General features: G+C 30.0%; 1 protein-coding gene and 1 pseudogene across 1 annotated transcript; one reads left to right on the top strand and one right to left on the bottom strand.

Annotated features, from left to right (window-relative positions):
• The first annotated feature begins 2,436 nt into the window (after positions 1 to 2,436).
• Positions 2,437 to 3,243, top strand: LOC149063277 (uncharacterized; annotated as a pseudogene).
• A 1,160-nt stretch (positions 3,244 to 4,403) lies between these two features.
• LOC107172885 (uncharacterized) lies at positions 4,404 to 5,412 on the bottom strand. Its single transcript, XM_015523181.2, has one exon. It carries the CDS (start codon positions 5,289 to 5,291, stop codon positions 4,404 to 4,406), a length of 888 nt encoding a protein of 295 aa, XP_015378667.2. The 5' UTR covers positions 5,292 to 5,412.
• Between the last annotated feature and the right edge of the window lie 18,133 nt (positions 5,413 to 23,545).

Consider the following 23,545-nt stretch of genomic DNA (forward strand, 5'->3'; position numbering starts at 1 on the left):
GTATGTATAATGTGTATTGATAGATTGTTGATATTGATAAGATTGTTGATGTTGATAAGATTGTTGATATTGATAAGATTGTTGATGATGATAAGATTGTTGATATTGATAAGATATCAATTGATATGTTATCAACTGATATCGATGTTGACTATCGATGTCCACTATCGATTTTTACAATCGGTTTTCACTATCGATTATCACTATCGATTTTCACTATCGATTATTTTCATCAGTCAACGATTCGGGCTGCGCTCTGTAGGCGTCACCCGAACATGTGTTGAATAAGAAAAAAAAATAATATACCTGGTTTTTCAGGAATTTGAGATGAATGAGATTCTGGTAGATTGTCTGCGATTTTCTTGAGTGTTTGTGGATGGTCTGAAGTATCTGTTGAGTCTTGACGAAAACAAATTACGTCTGTTCACTACTTATACACGGTATATAAAATACGGTTATTAATTTGCCGATTTAAGTAATTATTATTCTCGAGCGTAGAACTGGAATACTATCGGATCCCACCGCTGCCACCAAAAAATGTTATGATTTTACACAACAAAATAAAATAACGTACGCAAAATAATTAAATAAAAATTATATTTTATTATTTACTACGGCTAATAACAATGTATCGGTTCAGACGTAATTATAAGACTGACTGGCCTCCCGTATAGTGTATTGTACGACGACGCTCCGTGTCACAATCAAAATCCTGTGTCAGCGGATTCCACGGTCTAGCCGTCGCACAACACACTATTCCTGATGGTCTTACAAAATATCATGTAGAATAATATTCATTATATTATTCATATTTATAATAATCAGATTCAGGGGTTCGTAACATTATATATACCGTTGTTTTATATATTATTGCATAATGCACTTATTTTACAATATATGAATACTTACACACACCATTGTTTTCATCAAATCATATATAATATATATATTTATGTATTCCAAATACTATTAAATATTGCATTTTAAAGGTGATCATAGTCATCCAATACGAATACATTGTGTTTTGTTAAAAAATATAAGTCATGTACTACATATTACAATATATATTGTTGTGCATTAAATACTTACATGTTTATTTATTTTTTAAAACATAAACAACACATAAGAGCAGGGGAACATTAACGTCGCTTACCAAATTAGTACACTATAAAATCCAGTATATTACAGTAGAGTTTATAATCTACACATCACATATATTTAATTGTTATGTACCGTGTTTGGGTGAAATCGTATCACAGACAACAGAAAGCACAGCAAACATAAATACCCAATTCGAATACATTGTAATGCCTGATGTGTGTTTAATAAAGAATACAAGTCATGTACTACTTGTTTTACAACCTCTCCGGTGTATATATTACTCCAATTAGATATATTATGCTATTAGTCACGCGAAGGCATACCGAATGCGAATACATTGCAATTACATACACTGTATATATGCGTTATTATTGTTGTGTATGTATTGCTCAATGCACCAAGTCAAACAGAATTGTGTAATTCTATAACGATATATATACAGCCGTTAAAGTGAGAACGATTTGTTACGTTGAGCTGTGATGTCCATTTGTATTTGGTCACGTAGGCACTACACATCACTACAACTCGCTCGTTTAATTGTCAAGTACGATGTATCACATCACAGAATCGTGTGTACATCAGGCGACGTGCAGCTGTTTGCTACAATAATGATTAAAGCTATTCTCCCGATGGCATCACGATTTGTGTCCCCGACCAACCTATGGGCACGGTACACGTTAATTATGTAGTATGCGTGGCAGTACATCCTTCTGTATGTCTATAACAACACACATTATATTGATGTGATTTATTGAATTCAAACAAAATCGTGTACAGGTGTAGGCACGCAAAAGACGGCGGGGAAGGCTGCGAACCGAAAAAAAGCACTCGCGGCCTTTAAAGAGACGAAACGGATCGGGGAAAAACTAAAACGTCTGGAAATCCGGGCGACGGACGACGGGCGGCGACGGTTCTGGCGATCGACGTCTCGGCCCCGGCGGACGGCGCACGGGAGAAGAGCGGACCGCGCGGACGGTAAAAACTCGCGGGGAACGCGATGAGAGCTCGAACGGGGCCGAAAAAAGGTCGAAAACGGTAGTACGGGGGGCGAAAAGCGAAAATCTCGGCACCCGCCGCCGAGAATCGCACGTCCGTTATCAGTAACGCGCAAACATCGGAAAAGGCGAAAAGCGATAAGCGGGAATCGCCGTCGAATTTTGTGATTGGTGATTCGCTATTCGCGATCAAAAGCAAATGTAGGGGCGCTGTAGTCTGATAAGCTGAAACGGGCGCATGGTCAAAATATTAACATATAAAAGATATGAAAAGTCTGAAAACTACTTTAAGAAACTACTACTTTTATAATTTAAATTTAAATCTCACAGTTTTAAAACAATGTTCAAGTCTGTCATTGAGTTAACAGATATTATTGATTATGTGGGGGATTTTAAAAGACCATTTGTTGAAGGTACACAAATAGTTAAATGTAATCATATAATTGAATAATATGCTTGTTTGGAAAATACAGATGACAGGTTAAAATTGGTTGCATTATGTTTAAAAACTAGTGACTTGAATGGAAAACCTCACCAGGTAAGATTTAAATTTTAAATCATATTATTCACATTTTATTACAAAAACATGGTATTAATTACTTATTTGCCTCTTTAGCTTGAAGTTATAAATTCAATGTTGAACAAAGAAGTTAAACTGTTGGGGACATGTTCATGTAAAGCTGGTACAGGAAAGTGTAAACATATTGTTGGTTTCATGCTTAAACTTCAAAAGTGAGAATTAAAAAAAAATCAACATAAAATGATATTAATGAAATACAGCCCACTAGGCCGCCCCTCTATATACGCCACTGATTATTTGTATTCTGTTCAGAATATTTATTAAGTTCAACTCTATTATGGGCACCTAAAATTAAAATATATAATTTTTTTTTTTTATTTATTAGAACTTCTGAAGATGATCTGGTTGCGCTAAGCTGTACTGATCTGCCTCAAAAATGGGGAAAACTTAGTTTTGCCACCAGCAAAGATATTCATAAGCCTGTTCCTATAAAAGAATTTTGTCATGTAAAAAATGTATTGGCATCAAGTGTGTATGAACAGTCATTGCCAAATGAATTATCAGAAGAGATGAATACTGAAATACAAAATTTCTTTTTGCAAGGTATATAATTGTCAAGGCTGGGCATTAAAGAGTTAAAAAGTTAAAGTTAATTCAAATTTAACTTTTCAACTTAACTAGTTACATTTGGATTTTCATTAACTTAATTATTTAAACTACAGTCTATAATTTTATTTTGGGTTGGGAAAACATTGTATAAACAAATTATTTTTTTTAACTTAATAAACCATTCATAAAAAGTGTGTATTAATTTTTAACTTGACTAAATTAACCTAAAATTAAATTAACTTTTAACTTTTTGTTATTAGTACATATTTATTTTCATTCAGGATTTCCTAACTCAGCATATGCAGTCCATAGATTTGGCCGCCATGAACCAATAGATTATGAAAATGTACCTGAAAAATTAGACCTTGATGAATTATCTATGTTGGAAAAATTTGTAACTTCAAAGAATTCTATAATTTCAAATAGTTTAGAGTCACCATTTAGTATTAACTATTGCCAGGAAGTCAAAAATTATTATTTGACTAACATAGTTATAAATAAAGAACAAGCTATCGATATTTGTAACAAAACATTGAATCAAAGTGGTCCTATCTGGAAAAAAATGAGGCAATGTAGAATCACTGGCACTTCATCTTATAATTTTTTTACTTATGCAAAAGGTATAAACAGTAATTGGGATTTTAAGGTCAAATTTGTGATGTTTTCTAATTTTATTGGCAACAGTGCTACTAAATATGGTTTAGATAATGAGAAAAATGCTCTTTTGTGTTTTGAACATGATTTTGATGTTAAAGTTATTAGATTAGGATTTATTGTCAATATAAATTGTCCATGGTTTGGATTTAGTCCAGATGGATTTGTAAAATGTGGACTACATAATTACTGGCTTCTGGAAGTAAAATGTCCTGTAGAAGGAAAACATTTATGTGGATCTGATTTGATTGCTACATTGAAGTACATTAATGTAAACAATGGAGAGTTGTCATTAAAATCTAAACATAAATATTATGCACAAATACAGCTTGGTTTATTGTTATGTAATTTAGATAATGCCTACTTAATAATCTATTCCACATTTGATAATTCAATTTTAACTATTCAAGTGAAATTTGATATTACTTTTTGCCAAGAATTTTACAATGTTTTGACTAGTATTTATTTTAATGAAATTGTTCATAGATTAATAAAAAACAATTAAAAATTAATTATAATTAGTATTATTTTATTTCAAATCCTGTGTTACTTATAATGGGATTGCTTAAGTTAACAACTCCACAAACAATACACATTATTTTATCTATTTGGCTTAAATTTACCCATGCAACTTTGTGTTGAAAAATCTTGAAAATTTTTATCCTTTGGATTGTTCTCTCAATGTGTACCCTGGCTCTTGCTATTTCACAGTTCACAATGCCATCATCAGAACTCAATTGTTTTTGTTTCCCTAATAAAGATGGCCTATGCAATTTGACTCCTCGATCAGTACACTCTTTATCGATAAGGAATCCTTTGTCAACCATTATAGAGTCACCTTCTTCACATTTATTTAATATTCCACTGTCATTAAAAATAAATTTGTCACTTGCTCTTCCGCCATATACAGGACTCAAAAATGATACTAACCCATCTGGTGATATCCCAATCATGCACTTAATGGTATGATTACCTTTATAATGTGAATATGTACGTATTCTGCAGGTTAGACATTTAGGTCGTTCAACAGTGGTTTCTGTGCAATCTAACACAACTCTAGTATCCATGAAATTAAGAAAACATTTGGGAATGTTTCTTTTGTTTAGTTGTTTAGACGACCAAAGTATTGATGGCTTCAAGACTAAATACAGTAAATCAACAGTAGCAATAAAATAATTTTTGCAACTCACAGCAGATATTCCAAATAACACAGCAAGACAATTGTATGACATATTCAATTTCAATTTAGTCAATGTGAGAAAAATACGTTTTCTGGTATCTATGCTAAAACTGACTGTATAGTTAAGTTTCATTAACACTCTGTCTGAAATTGTCACCAGTTTATCTAATAGAGATAGGTTCATGAGACCAGTGAACGAATTTAAATCAGAATCTGATTGAAGTAAATCCATAATTGTATTTTTTGAGATGGAATACAGATCCAACAAATCTACTTGAATTCCTTTATCTTCTGTTACTAGTTTAGAATTAGTAAGCTCTAACTTGCAACCATTATGTTTTTTATTTTCTGGTATTTTCATGGATGTCAAAAATATTAAATCATTTACACCATCGTTGGAAGTTATGTCCTCTGAAAGAATGTGTGGCTCATCAAACGAATCATTTTTCCTACATGACTCATTTCTAAAAATTTAAAACAAAATTATAAAAATATATTAATTTATATTTTAAAAACCACTAAATAAATCGAAATTATACTTACAAACTAAAATGAAGTTTCCTTCTTGCATATCTTTCAGCACGTTGAATAATTTTCCTTTTTGTAGGACTGTTTAAGGATTTATCAAATAATCTTAATGGTATATTTTGAGAAGGCACTGCATGTTTTGCTAATCTTTTAACCTTGACAGGTGAGCTAACTAACAAAAATCAAAAATCACTCAATTAAACAATAAACTATGTTGTAAATACAGTATAGTATATTCAATGAATAGGTATAATCACATTTTTTAGTCTTTACAAAATTACTAATTAAAAAATGTTCACTGCATACTAGTGAAGTTTTTGAACTTTTAATAGCCATTCTTAACACAACTTCCCATTTCTTTTTAAGACACCGATCAGTTGGAAATTTGTGAAAAGATATTCCTCTTTTTTTAGGACTATCAAGTATGAAATAAAATCAGCATGGTTCATGAATACATTTAATCATTCATTATTTTTTTACTTAATTTTTATATTATTTACCTGGCTGTACATTGTGGAACACAACAGGATTTAAGCTCCATGTCCCTGGCCCCCCCCACCACGGAATTTCGAAAAAAAAATAACTCCATTCGTTTGTGCTTCGTTTGTGCTGGTTTGTGCTTTTAATCCCGTCGTTTGTGCTCAACCCCTTCCAAAGTTATTCAACTTTCAATGTGGGGGGGCTGGGGACATGCTCAGCCCCCCCACCTTGGAATTTTTAAACCAAAATTTGCCATCCGTTTGTGCTTCGTTTGTGCTGGTTTGTGCTTTTAATCCCATCGTTTGTGCTCAACCCCTTCCAAAGTTATTCAACTTTCAATGTGGGGGGGCCGGGGACATGCTCAGCCCCCCACCACGGAATTTTTAAACCAAAATTTGCCATCCGTTTGTGCTTCGTTTGTGCTGGTTTGTGCTTTTAATCCCATCGTTTGTGCTCAACCCCTTCCAAAGTTATTCAACTTTCAATGTGGGGGGGCCGGGGACATGCTCAGCCCCCCACCACGGAATTTTTAAACCAAAATTTGCCATCCGTTTGTGCTTCGTTTGTGCTGGTTTGTGCTTTTAATCCCGTCGTTTGTGCTCAACCCCTTCCAAAGTTATTCAACTTTCAATGTGGGGGGCTAAAATGTACTCCCAGCTACTCCCTTTTGTAATAAAAAATATATCTGATGGTAACTGTCCCTATAATTATTTTTACCTTTATGGTTTATACTCTCTATAGTTGTAAAACATTATTTTGCCAGAAAAACCATACCCTTGTGGATTAGAAATTATTTTTATATTATTCACTTTGCGGGATTTTCGTAAATAAAAAAAAAATACTTACGATGCAATTGTTATAAAAGTGTTACTTTAAATCCATTGTATGTATTTTGGAAATCCAAACCCATGATTTTCGAACGTTAAAAAATTATTTTTGATGTCATCAATGGAAATTACGTGTAACCAAAATAATAGATATAAAGAATAAAGATATTTCTTAAACTAATTTTTGTAACTGATTTGTGTGAATAACAGTGGAGTCGTATATAAAATATATTTTATTTTTAAATATTATCTAAAAAAGTTTTTTCGGGTATGTAACGAGTGTTGCATATTTTTCAAAATTAAATTAAATTGTAATATTTTTTTATGGTAAGAATAGGGTGGAATTTTTTACTTAAATTTTTATTTACCTTCAAAAATAATACGTTGATAATTAAAAAAATTAAATATCAATAATATTACGTTTACATAATATTATGCTCTTATACTTTTTGTTGTAAAATTATGTATCGAATGTGTTTATTTTAATATAATCAAGTAATATAATCAATTAAAAATAAAAACGTATGATATTAGTTTATAAAAATTACATAACCAACATAAACGAAATCAATTTATTAAAACAGAAAATAGTCTACAACATAGGTGTGCTGAAACATTGAAAATTTGAATACAAATATAATATATTATTTTTAAAAAAATATTATAATAATTATATAAATATAACACTTATATTTTGTATACATTTTATTGTGTATTAGTAGTTAGTACCATCAAAAACAATACAATATATACATTAAAAACCAATTTTAGGTGTATAATATCATTGCTAACCTAACACCTCTTTATATAAGTAAATAACAGAACAAACTTTTATATTATAGTAATAAAAAATAATTAAATAGATTATTAAAAAGCAAAAAAATATTATGTATAATATAATAACAATACGCATTGTACACAATATGTAAGTACAATGCGTATTGTATTACATGAACGTATTTACGTACATCATTTTCATAAATATATCAGACAAAAACAATATATTTGTATTATAAAATATACTACATATAATACTTGATACTTATATAAAAAACAAATTATTAATGATATCGTAACAATTTAAAGTTTATTGAACACACACAAAATAATAATATTAATAAATAATAATATGATATTATAAAGAGTATACCTACAAAAATGTATTAATATTTTAAATTAATATTTATAATTTGTCATTGTTATATTATTAATGAGCACATATACATGTATCAGAATCAAAATCAAAGAATAACAGATTATTTATAAATAATTAAGTTTTTGAATATAAACTAGATATTATATAAAACGGAGCTTATTTTTACAAAGTGTACATTATAAATTGACAATTGATTTTAGTTGATGGTCTTACATGTCGAATACAATTTAATAGATCATCACATCTTTCCCAGCTATTGTTCGTTTCTCTCCAATTATATGATACGTAATGGCCTATTGCATCCTTACTAATACATTTAGGTGGTTTTATGAAATTGATAAGACCTCTAAGAGTGAACTGATTATCAAACATACTGATTTTAGTAGGAATATCATTTAAAACAACCGGTAAATCAAATTGTGTTTTGTTTTGTCCATATTGAACTTTACTAGTAACTGGTTCAATAAGCAAATGGCTACCAGAAGTATATTTTGGTTTTATAGAAGAAGCACACTGAATACACTTTCTGTTTTCTTCAAATGTACTTTTCAAAACATCTTGCATAAAATCAATACTTTCTGTCGGCAAATTTGCTGTAATGGTTATATACAATTTTTTTTGGTAATAACTACAAGTTGAACATTCTTTGACTTCTGTATATGATGGATATTTTTCAAATAATTGCTGGAACATGTAATTGGCTGTGCATGCAGAATTTAATATAATTAAGCCATCTGGTGTTTCATTGAGTTGTTTATATTCTGAAATAATAGGCTTTAAAATATATGCTCGTTTTTTATATGTTTGTGAAGTTATGCCATCTCTAATTGCATTAATAACCAATTTAAAAAGTATATCTGAACTATTGGTATTAAGCCATTCAGCATATACGTCACTATCAACATATGAGCTAAACAATATTTGGACTATGCTATCAAATGCGCAAGTATTTGTTACGCAATATAATTTGTCATCAACTTTAATACTTTTTAGATCTGAAATACTTCCATTTTTCAGTAGCCCAATTACTTTACATTTAGTACGGCTGGTGTCGTTATAGCATAATATAGTAGGATCCTTGTCTAGGTAAGTCCCTTTTCTTTTTTTCTTACCTACTTGATACCCCAATCCTTTCCAATTCTCGAGTGCGGTAGGATCATCATACGATTTGTCTATTAAGTTTTTTTTTTCTGTCGGTGAATAGTTTGATAATATTGCTTCTTTATTAAAGGCTTCATTTTGAACTTCAAATTCAAATATTGGCTGATATTCGTTTGTGTCATTAGAAATTTTAATTATTGACGATCTCTTGATACTGTTTGTTTCTTCATCACTTGATTCCTCTTTCTGTATTGTTGTTTGTTTGTCATATTTAGTAGTATCTGCTAACATATTCATTGAGCCAAGTGTACAATTTATGTGTATTTTTAAGAATTCGTCAATTCTAAGTGGTAATGCCTTGTGTTCAAATATAACAGTTTTTAAATCTTTAAACAAACTTTCCGACGTACAACTTGATTCCGTAAAATGTCCATACTTGAAAATTGGAACCATCAAAGCTGACCAACATGGTATCAACTTACAAAAATCTAATAAGCGTTTTGCGATTTTTGGAGAAAACTGTATGTTATCACGATCTCCTGTTTTGTTAGATTCATCATTTGAACTTTCAATACAGAGGTCATAAATGCAGTTAATTTCATTGAAAATAGTATTATCAATATCATTAATTGTAACAGGCTCTTCTTGTAAATTTGTATTGTCCTTCATGTTGTCAATGTCTGTAATTGTCTGGTCATAATAATCTGTATGGGTTGCAATTCGATGTTTCAAATAAATTTTTGCGATTTCACATTGTGTATGCTGACTATTAATATTATTTCCTTCAGTTTCATGTAGCGCAACGGTAAAGATCATTTTTAATAAGTGTTTGACATCAATAAAGTTAGTACTTACAATTATCAAACCAATAGATCTTAAATAAAAATTTTTTACTCTAAAAGTACTTGATTTAATTTCAGGCCAAGTACTTATTAAGTGCATAATATGGTTAAAATCATTTCTAACCATACATAATGGTACCTCAGTTCCAGGTTCATTCAATATCAGAGATGAGCACACGTTAATATATTTACCAAGACTAGAATATTGAGTGAATGTTCTTACTGCTGCTATCATCAAAGCTAATGATTGATCCAAAACAACAACTTTCGGAGTAGTTAATCCACTTCTTACCCATTCAGTAAGCCAATGCGAAATACTATTATTATCATGACGTTCAGAAACCATGTGTGCTACTGCAAACTGAGATTTTTTATTATAATCCATGACAGCAATTTGGTATAGAAATAAATTACCTGTTTGTCGACCAGACATTAAATTAATGCTTTTAACTATACCTCCCGTTGCATCAATACTGATTGTTGGTATTTTGTTATTTTTACAGTAATTTCTGTATGAGTTAACTTCTTGAGCAGCCCAATAATGTACGAAAAATCTATCATAGCCAATATCTCGAATAATATTATTATAAGGAGACATGCCTTTCATTAACAATATGGCTAATATTGGGTCTTCGTTTAAATGATTTTTTTTATTTTCTTTGTACTTCATGACACGTAACGCATTTAATGATGGTAAATGACTAGGTTCTGGATCGCCATATTCCATGGTTTCTCTTGCTTCTGATCTTTGAACATAAGCAGCTGACATATTTTGCTTTAACATCTTGTTCAAAAAATATTCTTTCTTTTCTCCAATTATTCGTCTTTTATTTCTTGTTGTGCATTGTATGTAAGGACCTTCCATTGTGCACCGAATAATAACCCTACGCCCCTCTTCAGGTTGATTTATTAGGTTTCCATTAAAAATGCTATTACAAAATTTACAAATTCCGTCAATTTTTAAAAAAAATTCGCCTCCAGGATATATATTTGCACGTTTGTATTTTATACAACACGCTAGTTTGGTTTGCTCAAAAAAGTGTTCATTTACAATAGGTGTCCATTTATATGGCACTAATGTATAATACATACGCGTACTATTTTTTGAATCTGAACGTTTCAAATTGTTTGGATTTTGATTATATATAGATTTCCACTCTTCGGGCAAAAGAGTAATATTGAAATTTAAAACTTCAAATATTTGTTCTAATGTTGCAGATGAGTTATTTTGACTTTCATCAGAAGATTCTTCAACTGTAATTTTTTTTTCGATATCATCAGATACTTTAGATGATAGATTTTGATTTTTAATTGTAGTTATTTTGTCCTTTATACCATATCTGTTTTGCAAAACAATTGTATAAATATATTTTGCATCAATTACATGATTTAGATCTTTTTGTATTAGAGACCAACATTCTTGAGCAGGGCCCTTTAAATGGTTAGAATCTTCATGAAAAACATCATAGTTTTGTATAACATTGAATAATTCTACAGGGTTAATTTTTGATTTTCTAGGCATTTTAACAAGAATCTGACAACCTAAAAAATAATAAAATCTCACATCAGCCCATAGTTTTTTTGAGTTCAATTTAACTTTTTTTATGTTTTCTTTAGATTCGTTATTCAAAACAGTTTTTTTAATATTTAATATGGCTTTTTAAAAAATGTATTATTTCAATTTAGATTTTTATTATAGATTTATTAATTTAAAATGGGTTTTTGTATTCAACTTGGCTTATTTATTCGGATAAGATTTTTTTGATTTTTTATTTAATTGAATAAAAAAAAAATTAAGTTGATATGAAAATATGGTTTAATTAAAAAACATATTTTGAATTTTTAGTAAATTAATATTTTTAAATTCAATTTAGATATGTAATCAAGTTAAAATATACATTAAAGTAAAATCAATCAAATAAGCCAAGTCAATTAATATTTCAAATTAGATTTTTTTATTACAAAATAAAATAAATAAATAATAAATATAAAATAAAATAAAAAAAAAAATAATAAAAATATTATAACGTATTATTATTATATTATTATATTATATTATCTATATATAAAAATGGAGAAAAAATATATGAAATTGTATCATTTGAGAACGGCTGAGCCGATTTGGCTCAATTTTTTTTTAAATGATAGAGAATGTCGGGGAGCGGGTTTATAGTATAAATTATGGACCTAACTCCTGTTAGTTAGAGATTTAGAGACAAAAACTGAGTTACACCAGTGGCGCCCTCTAGCAGATAAAAATATAAATATGAATATAATATAAATAATAATAATACAAATATCGATAATAGCAGGGCTTGAAAACGATTTCGAAATTGATTTTAAATATCTACACAAATCGAAAAAAAAAACAACAAAAAAATATAAAAATATATATAGTATATTATAGAGATAAATTACCGGTTTTAGCTCAACGCCTCAACGCCGGGACCAATTTGGCTCAAATTTTTTTTAACTGTTCGTAATTGCCAGAAGAAGGTTCTTATGAAAGAAAATGTTTAAAAAGTCAACCGAATAAGTAGAAAAGTGCAAAAACTATTTATTGATGTCTGGGATTTATGGATAGGATAGTACCTATGGATGAATAAGAAATTAGTATTATGTTATTAGGTAACAATTTTAAAAATTTTTTAACATTACAAAGATAAAATATGCGAGAAAATATTATGATTGAATATAATTTTAGTTTTATATTTTATATGACAGTGTTAAAAATCATTAATGGTGATTGAGATAGGGTAAATCCACGGGAATTTGTCATGGGAAGATTTGAACATTAATAGCCGGGTATTAAACATAAATTTTAAATCATGTAGAGTTGGTATTATTAACGGGCAACGAAGTGCACGGGGATCAGCTAGTTATATTATATAAAAATAATAAAATTATTTATTATAATAAATGTAATAACATATTATGTTTTGGTTAATTAATATATTTTTTTTAACTTTATTTTTTATATCAGCCAATTTTTTTTTCAAAATATTATTTTTTGTTAAATTAGTTTTTTTTTTATATCATTTATGTCATTTTATTAAATTAATAATTAAATAATTACAACTTAGATTTTTTTAATTTAGTTTAGATTCTTTCATCCGTGCTGGTGAAATGGACCTTTTACCAATTTTTATTTTTGTTTATTCTTTAAGCACTAATTGAGCACTAAAAATTGTCAGTATAGCGGGAATTAGTGCTATTCACGATCCCGTTAACTGCACGCACCTTTTTATACCATCTATTACAGTAACCCACTTGAAAACTACTATACACAGAGTTGGGCAAAATTTTATCTAGAGAACTAAGTATTCAAATAAATATGTATTCGAATAAAAAATTATTCGAATGATTTTTTCACAATTATGCGAATAAAAATTTATTCGAATAAAAATTTAATTTCAAAACGTTATTATTAGAATAAAAATTATACTAGTACAAAATATGTATATGTATCATATAATGGTAATAAGATTATATAATTTATAAATCTTCTAGTTAATAATAGCATTAATTATACTGTTATATATTAAACTAAATTAAGTTTTTTAATATTTTACTAATCAAGCGTTTTATTGATTTTTTTAATATAATTTTAAATACTGCAGCTTGTTCTGACACTTCATGAATGCGAGGAGCATATTTGTAGGTATTGGTATAATTTTTATTCAAATATTAAAGTTTTGAAATTTATTTTAAAATAATTTTTATTCGAATAATAACGTTGAAAATTATCCGAGTAATTTTTTATTCGAATAATAATATGTGAAAATTATTCGAATACATTTTTATTTGTATAATTGTGAAAAAATCATTCGAATAATTTTTTATTCGAATAAAATGTCATCTAAATAAAATTTCATTCGAATAACGCCCTACTGACTGTACAACAGAGCAACACATCCATTTACCCTTTTTAGTTTTTTTTTTCCAAAATATCAATAAAATTTAAATTATTGGACCAGAAAAGCATGAAAATTTAATACAAGATTCCTGAATTCTGATATATCACTACTAGAGTGCGGATTTTTATGCTCTAAAAAACAACCAAATATGCGCTAAAAAGTCTTAAATATGCTTAAAGATATGCACTATAACGTTAAAATATACATGAAAAATAAAAATATGCAAGGCTGGGCATTAACGAGTTAATAAGTTGAAAGTTAAGTTAATTTTAACTTATTAATTTAACTTACTAGTTCGCTGTTTTAATTAACTTAACTTTAATTTAACTCATTTATATCTACGTTAACTTAAAATCAACTTCAATTTTTTTTAATATTACCAGTTAAGTTAATTTTGAATTTTTGTTTTATCTAGAATATATTTTAGTCTATAACGGTTGGCTGATTTCGAATTCGTAGAATATTAGAAAATATTGTTGGAAAAAATATTTTAAATATTAAATATTGTAAAAAAAAAAATAAATAAATATAAATGTGAATTAAATATTGTCGTAAATATTTTTATAAATAACAACTAATATGTTAAATTAATTAAGTATGTACTAATAAATAATAATTTGGAGATAACATGGTAACAATGTGACATTTAGTCACCCGTAGGCCGTATGACAATATTATATATTATAAATTTATAATATAAGATATATTACCTACTATACAAGTGATTTTCACTTATTTTAAAACGTTTTCAATGATTTTATTATTATTATTATTAACTTAACTTATTAATTGAAGTTAAGTTAACAAAAATGAATTAACTTAACTTTTAATTTAATTAAACAAAAAATGTTTAACTTAACTTAACTGAGTTAAAAAAAATCATTAACTTGCCCAGCCTTGAAAATATGCATACAAAATTAGCAAAAAATATATTTTTGAACATTTAACTAAAACAACATATTTAAAATTATGAAACCTTTCTAAAAATACTTTTCTTCATTTTTTCTGAAATAATGTTAATGGTGAATGATTTTTTTTTTAATGTTGGTATGCGTATTTATATTTATACAAGTTACCTATCAATTTATTTTGAAATTATAAAAATATAATATTATTTTTTTATATTACATTAGGTAGTACCTATATATTTCAAAAACAAAAAAAAAACATCGAAATATGCAAAAATATGCTCTTAAAAAGTTTCATTTTTAAATTGTTATGCTATGAAACAAATTATTATTGTATGCTCACTTAGCATATCATGCAATCAACCAAAATAAATATGCAAATGCAAATAAATCCGCGCTTTAATCATTACAATAAAAGTTGAAAAATATTAAAAATACATTGCCACAATTTATAATTTGTTATAAAACTAATTTATTATTTTTATAAAATTTAGCGCATGTCTCTTAATTATACACACAATCCCCCATCAAGTATAGCAATCGAATGCCAATTTGACTTCAATATTCGTATTTATAGTTTTATGTATAAAATGAATCTTGCTTAAAATTTGTTGGTATAAATTCATCTAAAATAATTATTCATAATTTTTGAATAGGTATAGTAGGTTGCATACCACCTACTATGAAGTATATTACATTTTATAATACTTTGATTTACTCACCCGTTAGTGTAGATCCACTTCGAATAAAATGCCGTTGAAATACACTTAAAAACTAAAAACCATTCACGAATACACAGCTAGTACAGTTAAATTACACAAGTGTATGAAAATAAAAAACGAATTTATTATGTGTCGATGTGTCGAACCATCCACAACGAAGTCGCACACTGGAATGAAAATAATAATATAAATTTGCTTAACATATATTTAAATTACTGAAATTCATATTTCATATATCCTTTATATTAAAAACAATGTTTTTTTTTTTTACTTAGAATTGATTCTCTAATATTGTAGGTTTAACAATAATTGTCAAAGCCTAGCCACATATTATCATATCAAGACGATGCAGCAAACGAATACCGCCATCACTTTTTAACCTTTAGATGGTCCATAATTCTATATAATGCTCAAAATATATTAGGGTACAATCTTATTATGTTTTTTGCAGGTAAAAAGATAAAGAGTGTGGTATTGTATTGCTTTATAATTGTACCCGCACGGTCAAAGCCTTAATTAACTGTTATCGGTTTCCGATGACATGTAACAATCGTAACAAAACTATATTAAAAAATAATATCATTGAAATTGAAATGTAGATATAGTACCTATGGAATACTTACTGTAGATACTGTACAATAATTATACTGTATAGGTACCTACTGAGAATCATTTTGATTATTCAAAAATCATTCAACTATACATAAGACAATATAATACACTATACTTGTGGTAATTATACAAACGATATGCTTAAATTCTTAATAAACAAAATTAGTTTTAAATTGTCGGGTCTCTTGGAAGTGGTTGGCTCACGTATTTTGCAGGTGTTTCTTGGGTGTTATCTGTTAGGAGTTATTGTGTTTATAATAATAAAATATCTGGCAATATTACCTATGAATCTATTGATTAGACTTACTTATATGATCATAATTATAATATAGAACATATAAGTAAAACTTGTTGTCCTCGTCACTCCTTGAGGTAATTTAATGTAATATAATATAAGTCACGTAATTTCCATTGATGACGTCAAAAATAATTTTTTAACGTTCGAAAATCATGGGTTTGGATTTCCAAAATACATACAATGGATTTAAAGTAACACTTTTATAACAATTGCATCGTAAGTATTTTTTTTTTATTTACGAAAATCCCGCAAAGTGAATAATATAAAAATAATTTCTAATCCACAAGGGTATGGTTTTTCTGGCAAAATAATGTTTTACAACTATAGAGAGTATAAACCATAAAGGTAAAAATAATTATAGGGACAGTTACCATCAGATATATTTTTTATTACAAAAGGGAGTAGCTGGGAGTACATTTTAGCCCCCCACATTGAAAGTTGAATAACTTTGGAAGGGGTTGAGCACAAACGACGGGATTAAAAGCACAAACCAGCACAAACGAAGCACAAACGGATGGCAAATTTTGGTTTAAAAATTCCGTGGTGGGGGGCTGAGCATGTCCCCGGCCCCCCCATTGAAAGTTGAATAACTTTGGAAGGGGTTGAGCACAAACGATGGGATTAAAAGCACAAACCAGCACAAACGAAGCACAAACGGATGGCAAATTTTGGTTTAAAAATTCCAAGGTGGGGGGGCTGAGCATGTCCCCAGCCCCCCCACATTGAAAGTTGAATAACTTTGGAAGGGGTTGAGCACAAACGACGGGATTAAAAGCACAAACCAGCACAAACGAAGCACAAACGAATGGAGTTATTTTTTTTTCGAAATTCCGTGGTGGGGGGGCCAGGGACATGGAGCTCAGGATTTATGTTTATACCTCACTGTAAAAGTTTTTTTTGACTTAAAATATGTATGATCCATGATGTTATAATAAATAATAATAAATGTAAATTAAAATAATAACAATGTTCATTGTTTATACACAATATACCTACACAATACACAAATATTCAAATATTGCAACATATTATATTTTACATATGTAGTAATATTACAGTGAGCCCGTTTCAGATAGTTCTCTTTATTGACACTAGAGTTCAGACCCTTCGCTTTTGATCGCTAATGGGACGAAATAATCGACACCGGGACGCGCCACCGTCTTAGCGTTTTATAATATAAGACTAGCCCTCCGTGCTAGCTGGGGGAGACCCCCAGACCCCCTTGGTCGGTGAAAAGTGGGTACCGATGGCGGACGTAGAGTCGTTTGAATTATTAAAATCATTGCTGTACTCGCTGGTCAATCAATAATCAAAAGTCGTAGCAGGTGATAACGATTTATGATGAGGCGTGGAGGTATCGTTTCGAAAGCGGCAAATTTGAAATTCCAGTTTAACAGTCGATACGGTCCAGTCTTGTGCTGTTATGAATGTCGAAACGAAAAGCGTAAAGCCGAAAGCCGTATTTAAATGTCTAGCAAGTCGGTCACGTCAAGTGAATACCGATTTCGGAGACTATATGGTTAGAATTTTGTACATAGCGCCTGTAATGTTGCACTACCATAATGGTAGACGATATGAGTAGGTAATACGATTGACGTCGCGATATGTGGATTTATAATAAAAGGTTTTTGTGGTAACCCATCGAAGGCGGCAATATTTGAAAACCGTGTTCGAGCGTCTATCAATTCGTATTAGAGAGTCGGAAATCAAAAGTCGACCCACATGAAACGTAAAATATAATATCATATACAATATCTCAATATCATAATTAATCAATTAATCAGCCACACTGTCATTTTTGTCGAGTGCACTAAAACAATACTAATTAAAGGATAAATGTTAAAAATTACCAATAACAATGAAATGAAACCGACGGACTACTTGTGTTGGTAAGAATGAACGTAAAAATGTCCGACGTGCCAATGCCATAAAGTGAATTACACACATACCTTCTTCTTCTTCTTCTTCGGTAAACTCGGCCACTATGACCATCCCGACATACATCCTTGTTGCCTCCAGTTTTTTCTATTCGATGCCTGTAATCTCCAATCTTCTCCTCCACCTAATGCTTTCACATCATCCCTAACTCCATCCTCCCATCTCCGACGTGGTCTTCCCAGCGGTCTTTTTCCGTTAGGGTTCTCCTCCAGTACCATACGTATGAGTGGGTTTTGACTACGCCAGGCATGCCCAGCCCAAAGCAATCTTTTGTTCTTTATTGTTTCGAGTAAGTGTTCTGGGTTTATGAAAAAGTGTCTCTAGTTCATCATTCTTCCTTATTCTCCATTCCCCACTAAGCCTGTCCTTTACTGGTCCAAAGATCTTCCTCAGTATTTTTCTTTCCAGAACTAAGAGTTTTCTTTCATCACTTTTCCTTAATGGCCACGCCTCAGCTCCATAAGTAATAACAGGTCGTATTAATGTGATGGATAATTGCAATTTTAACTCTCTTGAAAGTGATCTTGATCCCAGTAATTTCGCAAGACCATAAAGGCATTTATTTCCTGACTGAATTCTTGTTCCTATTTCTATTTCGATTTCATTTCTCTCTGAAAGTATGGATCCTAGGTACTTAAATTGTCTTGTTCTTTTGAAATTTCGGTTGTTGATGTTAAGAGTTGGATATAATCTTATAGTGTCTCGTCTTCCTACTACCATATATTCCGTTTTGTCCTCATTGATATGGAGTCCAACTTTCAGTGCTGCTTTCTCCAGCCGGTTTAATAAATCTTTTAGTCCGTCTTGTGAATCCTCCATGATCACCAGATCATCTGCATAAGCCAGAAGTCCTATGTACGATTCCTGGAATTTAACTCCTTCTTGCGGTGTAATATTCATCTCTCTTACGACTTTCTCTACTACTATATTAAATAAGATTGGTGACATAGCGTCTCCCTGTCTTAATCCCGATTTAACTAAAATTGGGTCTGAGTTTGTATTTCCAACCTTAACTTTGACAAATGTATCCAAAATGCTTATCCCAACCAATTTTATAAGCTTGTCCTGGAAATGGAATTCTCTCAAGATGTTTATTAAGCTTTCTCTATGGATGCTATCAAATAAAATCTATGAAATGAACGTGAATTTCTCTATCGAACTCCCAGATTTTTTGAAATATTTGTCTTAAAATAAATATCTGGTCTGTGGTCGATATTCCCGGTCTGAAGCCACCTTGGTAATTGCCAATAATTTGTTCTGCTTTTGTTTTTATTCTTGTTAATAGGCAATTTGAAAAAATTTTATAGGCCACGTTTAAGAGGGCTATCCTACGATAGTTATTGCAGTCTTGTTTACTTCCCTTTTTATGAATTGGACAGATCACCGCTGTCTTCCACTCTTTAGGCATTTTTTCAGTTGTCCAGACTTCGTGAATTACCTTCCATAACCACATTACCATTTCCTCTCCGCCTTCCTTTAAGAGCTCTGATTGAATGTCATCCTCTCCGGGGGATTTGTTATTCTTTAGCATGTTTATCTGTAATTTTATTTCTTCCAAGGTCGGTTCTTCACAATCCTGTGATTCTTGGATTTCCTGATTAAAATTAAAATTAAAGGTTTCATTCGGTTCTTCACAGTTTAGCAAGTTTTCAAAGTAGTTAGCCCATTTCTTTGCCAACTCTTCATTTGTAGTTATCAGGGAGCCATCATCATCCCTTAGAAATCTTTCTTTCTTTTTGTATCCACCTCTGAGATCATTCAATCGCTTATACATATCCCTAGTTCTGTGTGTTTTATAATCGAGTTCTGCTGTTTCTAATATGTTTTGAACGTATTTTCTCTTTTCACATCTCAATATCTTGCTGGCTTCTTTTTGGCGAGTTCTAAATCTTCTCAGTGTTACTCCGTTGTTAGTGTCAATTAACCACTCTTGTCTTGCTAATTTTCTTCTTTGTACAGCTTCTTCACAAATCGTATTGATCCATGGTTTTGTTTTCGATACTTTTATTCCCAAGACTTTCGATGATGCTTTATTTATGCTTTCTTTTACATGTTCCCATGTTTTATCAACATTTAAGTTTCTTTCTATATCTAGTTGTTTACTTTTAATAATATTCTGAAAGCACTCTACATACTCTTTGCATATTTGTTTGTCCTTTAGTTTATTTATATCGGTACGTCCTTTGTTTGTTAGATTACCTTTCTTATACTTCTTAATTTTTACTTTCATCCATATACCAACCAATAGGTGGTCCGAGTCCATATCAGCTCCCCGTAAAGTTCTTATATTCAGGATACTATTTTTGAATCTATTATTTATTAGGACATGGTCAATTTGGTTTTTATGTCTCCCATTCGGCGAGATCCATGTATATTTATGTATGTCTTTTCGTTGGAACATAGTACTTTTGACCACCAAACCCTTTCCTAAAGCGAAGTCGATTAATTTAGTACCATTATCGTTGGTGCTGGAATGTAGGCTGTAGTTTCCAATAGTCGATTTGTAGTACTCTTCCCTTCCTATTTTTGCATTGAAATCACCTAGTACTAATTTTATATCACCTTTTGACGTGCTAAACGTATCTTCTAGTGTTGCATAAAACAGCTCTTTTTCTTCTTCATTCTTATCCTCAGTTGGAGCATGCGCGTTGATTAATACCATGTCAAAATTGTCTGTTTTAATTGTTAAAGTTGTAATTCTCGGATTTATATCTCTAAACTCCTTTACTGAATGTATAATTGATTCGTGCACAGCAAAACCGGTTCCCAGTTTATGACCTTTTTCGCATTTTCCGTTAAACATACCTAAACAATACCTACATCATCAAGAGTGTATAGTGTAGGTACATGATAAATACCCACGCATGGAAACGCCATCGACACCGTCAACGTTTATACAGATCACACAAAGTCGAACCAAAAGTGACATTTTAACATTTTAAAAGCAAACAGAAACAGTTGTTTTTAAATATTATTTGTACATGGTACATTATTATTATTATTGCATTACTATTATTTTAACGTCAAAAGTAACATGACATCATAATACTATGGTGGTATAGAGAGTGGAAAATAACTTCTAAAAGGCAGTGATTGAAAAATATATGTGAGGGGCTGAAGGCCTCCCAATTTTTTTACTCTAATTGCGTCTATGTGCAATACAATTGAAGTACGGTTAGGTTAAAATACAGATATAAGAAGATGAGTTGATTAGTTTGTACATTCATATTTATAAAAGTAAGTGTAGATACTATAAATTATATGGTAAGTCTGAGCCATCTGAGGTGAATATTTGTATCATGTGAGTACTATGTAATTGTATGAAAGAAAGTCCATTATAAACTATATTGTGAAAATGTATAAGTGTTTTGTTCATTTGTTAAAAGTACAATAACTATAACTCTACCTTTTATTGAGAGCGTGTGTGAACTATGCAATAGAAACATAGTTCAATATCAATACGGTCAAATTATTCAATTGTATTTTGTTTTGAGCAGTAAAACAAAACAGAAGAACTACTTTTTTGACCACTGATAACTTGCTTTATCTTACATATAAAATCAGCAACTTTCACGGCGTATATAGTAATAAACGTTATATAACAAATACAAATACAATACAAATACAAATAGCAATTCATGGTGATACATAATAATAAGTTAACTTAAGCATATACGATGTACAGTTAGTTCTAAAGTATAGGGAGCATTGATAAAAGTATAAAATGTGGAATGATGAAATCCGTAGTACACATCTTACAATTAATAAAGAATTCAGTAGAAAGCCATTTAGCAGAACTCAACTGTTTGTAGTTAAAATACCTAGGTACCGATGTGTTATGTATGTAGGTACAGACAAACAACTGTTTAAGAAAACATATAAGTATAAGTTGATATAGTTGTGAGTTGTAACACATTTAGTGTAGGTGTAAGTGTGTGTGTCTGTCATAGGCGCTGTAGTGGGGGAGGGGCTGTAGGGGCTAAGCCCCCTAAAAAACATTCAAAGTCCACCTAAAAACCACGCAAAGTTTTATATTAAAAAAACAATAAGTGATTACTATTGAAAAAACGAATAATAGAAAACTTGTTAACTTTGAAGGATCATCATTACTTATAAATCAATATTTGTTTGAAGTTATACCTTATGAATTGAAATGTGAGATGATTGTTTTGAAAAATATGATGAAATGAGTTACTATAATATATCTAAAGATACAGTTCCAAATCTTTTTGAAATGATTCAATTGGCTTTCACTCTTCAGGTCAATTCCGTCTACTTGCAAACGGCCATTTTCTGCAATGAGAAGAAATAACGATTACCTGAAATCTACTATTATTTCAAAGGAACCGTTTTCGAAATAAGCAATACTTCATATTGATAGAGATGTTATATTGTTGACAACGAAATTATTTTAAATAGAAAAATAAGAATATAAAATGTAAAAACTGTATTAAATCTGTTACCTATACTTATAAAAGTTCATTATTGTTTTATTTTTAAGTTTTACTTGGCTGGCAATTAGCAAATTTTTATAGAGGATAAAGGATAACTTCTGATAGTCAGTGATTGTAAAATATATGTGAGGGGCTGTGGTGTGTGTGTGTGTTCGTATGTACACAGTTTTACCTAATTAACACTAATACAATCATAATGTTGGTTAATCTACTTGTGACAGTAAATTTGAGACAAAAATTGTTGAATGTTCTCATGTGTTGTTAACTGTACGGTATAGTCTATACTGTATGCATTAAGTGGGTAAGATTTATGTTTTGCAGAATATTTATATCAGATACTTATAGTATCATGTGAGTACCTACAGTGTACTTATATGGAAGAAAGTCCATTTTAATATACTGTGAAATGTATAAGTGTTTTGTTAATTTGTTAAAGGTACATTTAAAATAAAAGTGAGCTATAACTTATAAATAACTGTAACTCTACTTATTGTGTGTGTGTGTGTGTGTGTGTGTGTGTGTGTGTGTGTGTGTGAACTATGCAAAAGAAACATAGTTCCATACAGTTATACCTCAACAACATATTATTAGGTACTTTAACAACATAAAATTTTCAATTGTATTTTATACTGAACAGTAGAACAAAACAGAAGAATGTTTAATTGGTGTGTTCATACATACATATTCATAATCTTTATAATAA

This window comes from Diuraphis noxia, unplaced genomic scaffold (assembly GCF_037042655.1).
Source record: "Diuraphis noxia isolate RWA-SAM2 unplaced genomic scaffold, SU_Dnox_SAM2 contig0001, whole genome shotgun sequence".
NCBI lineage: Eukaryota > Metazoa > Arthropoda > Insecta > Hemiptera > Aphididae > Diuraphis > Diuraphis noxia.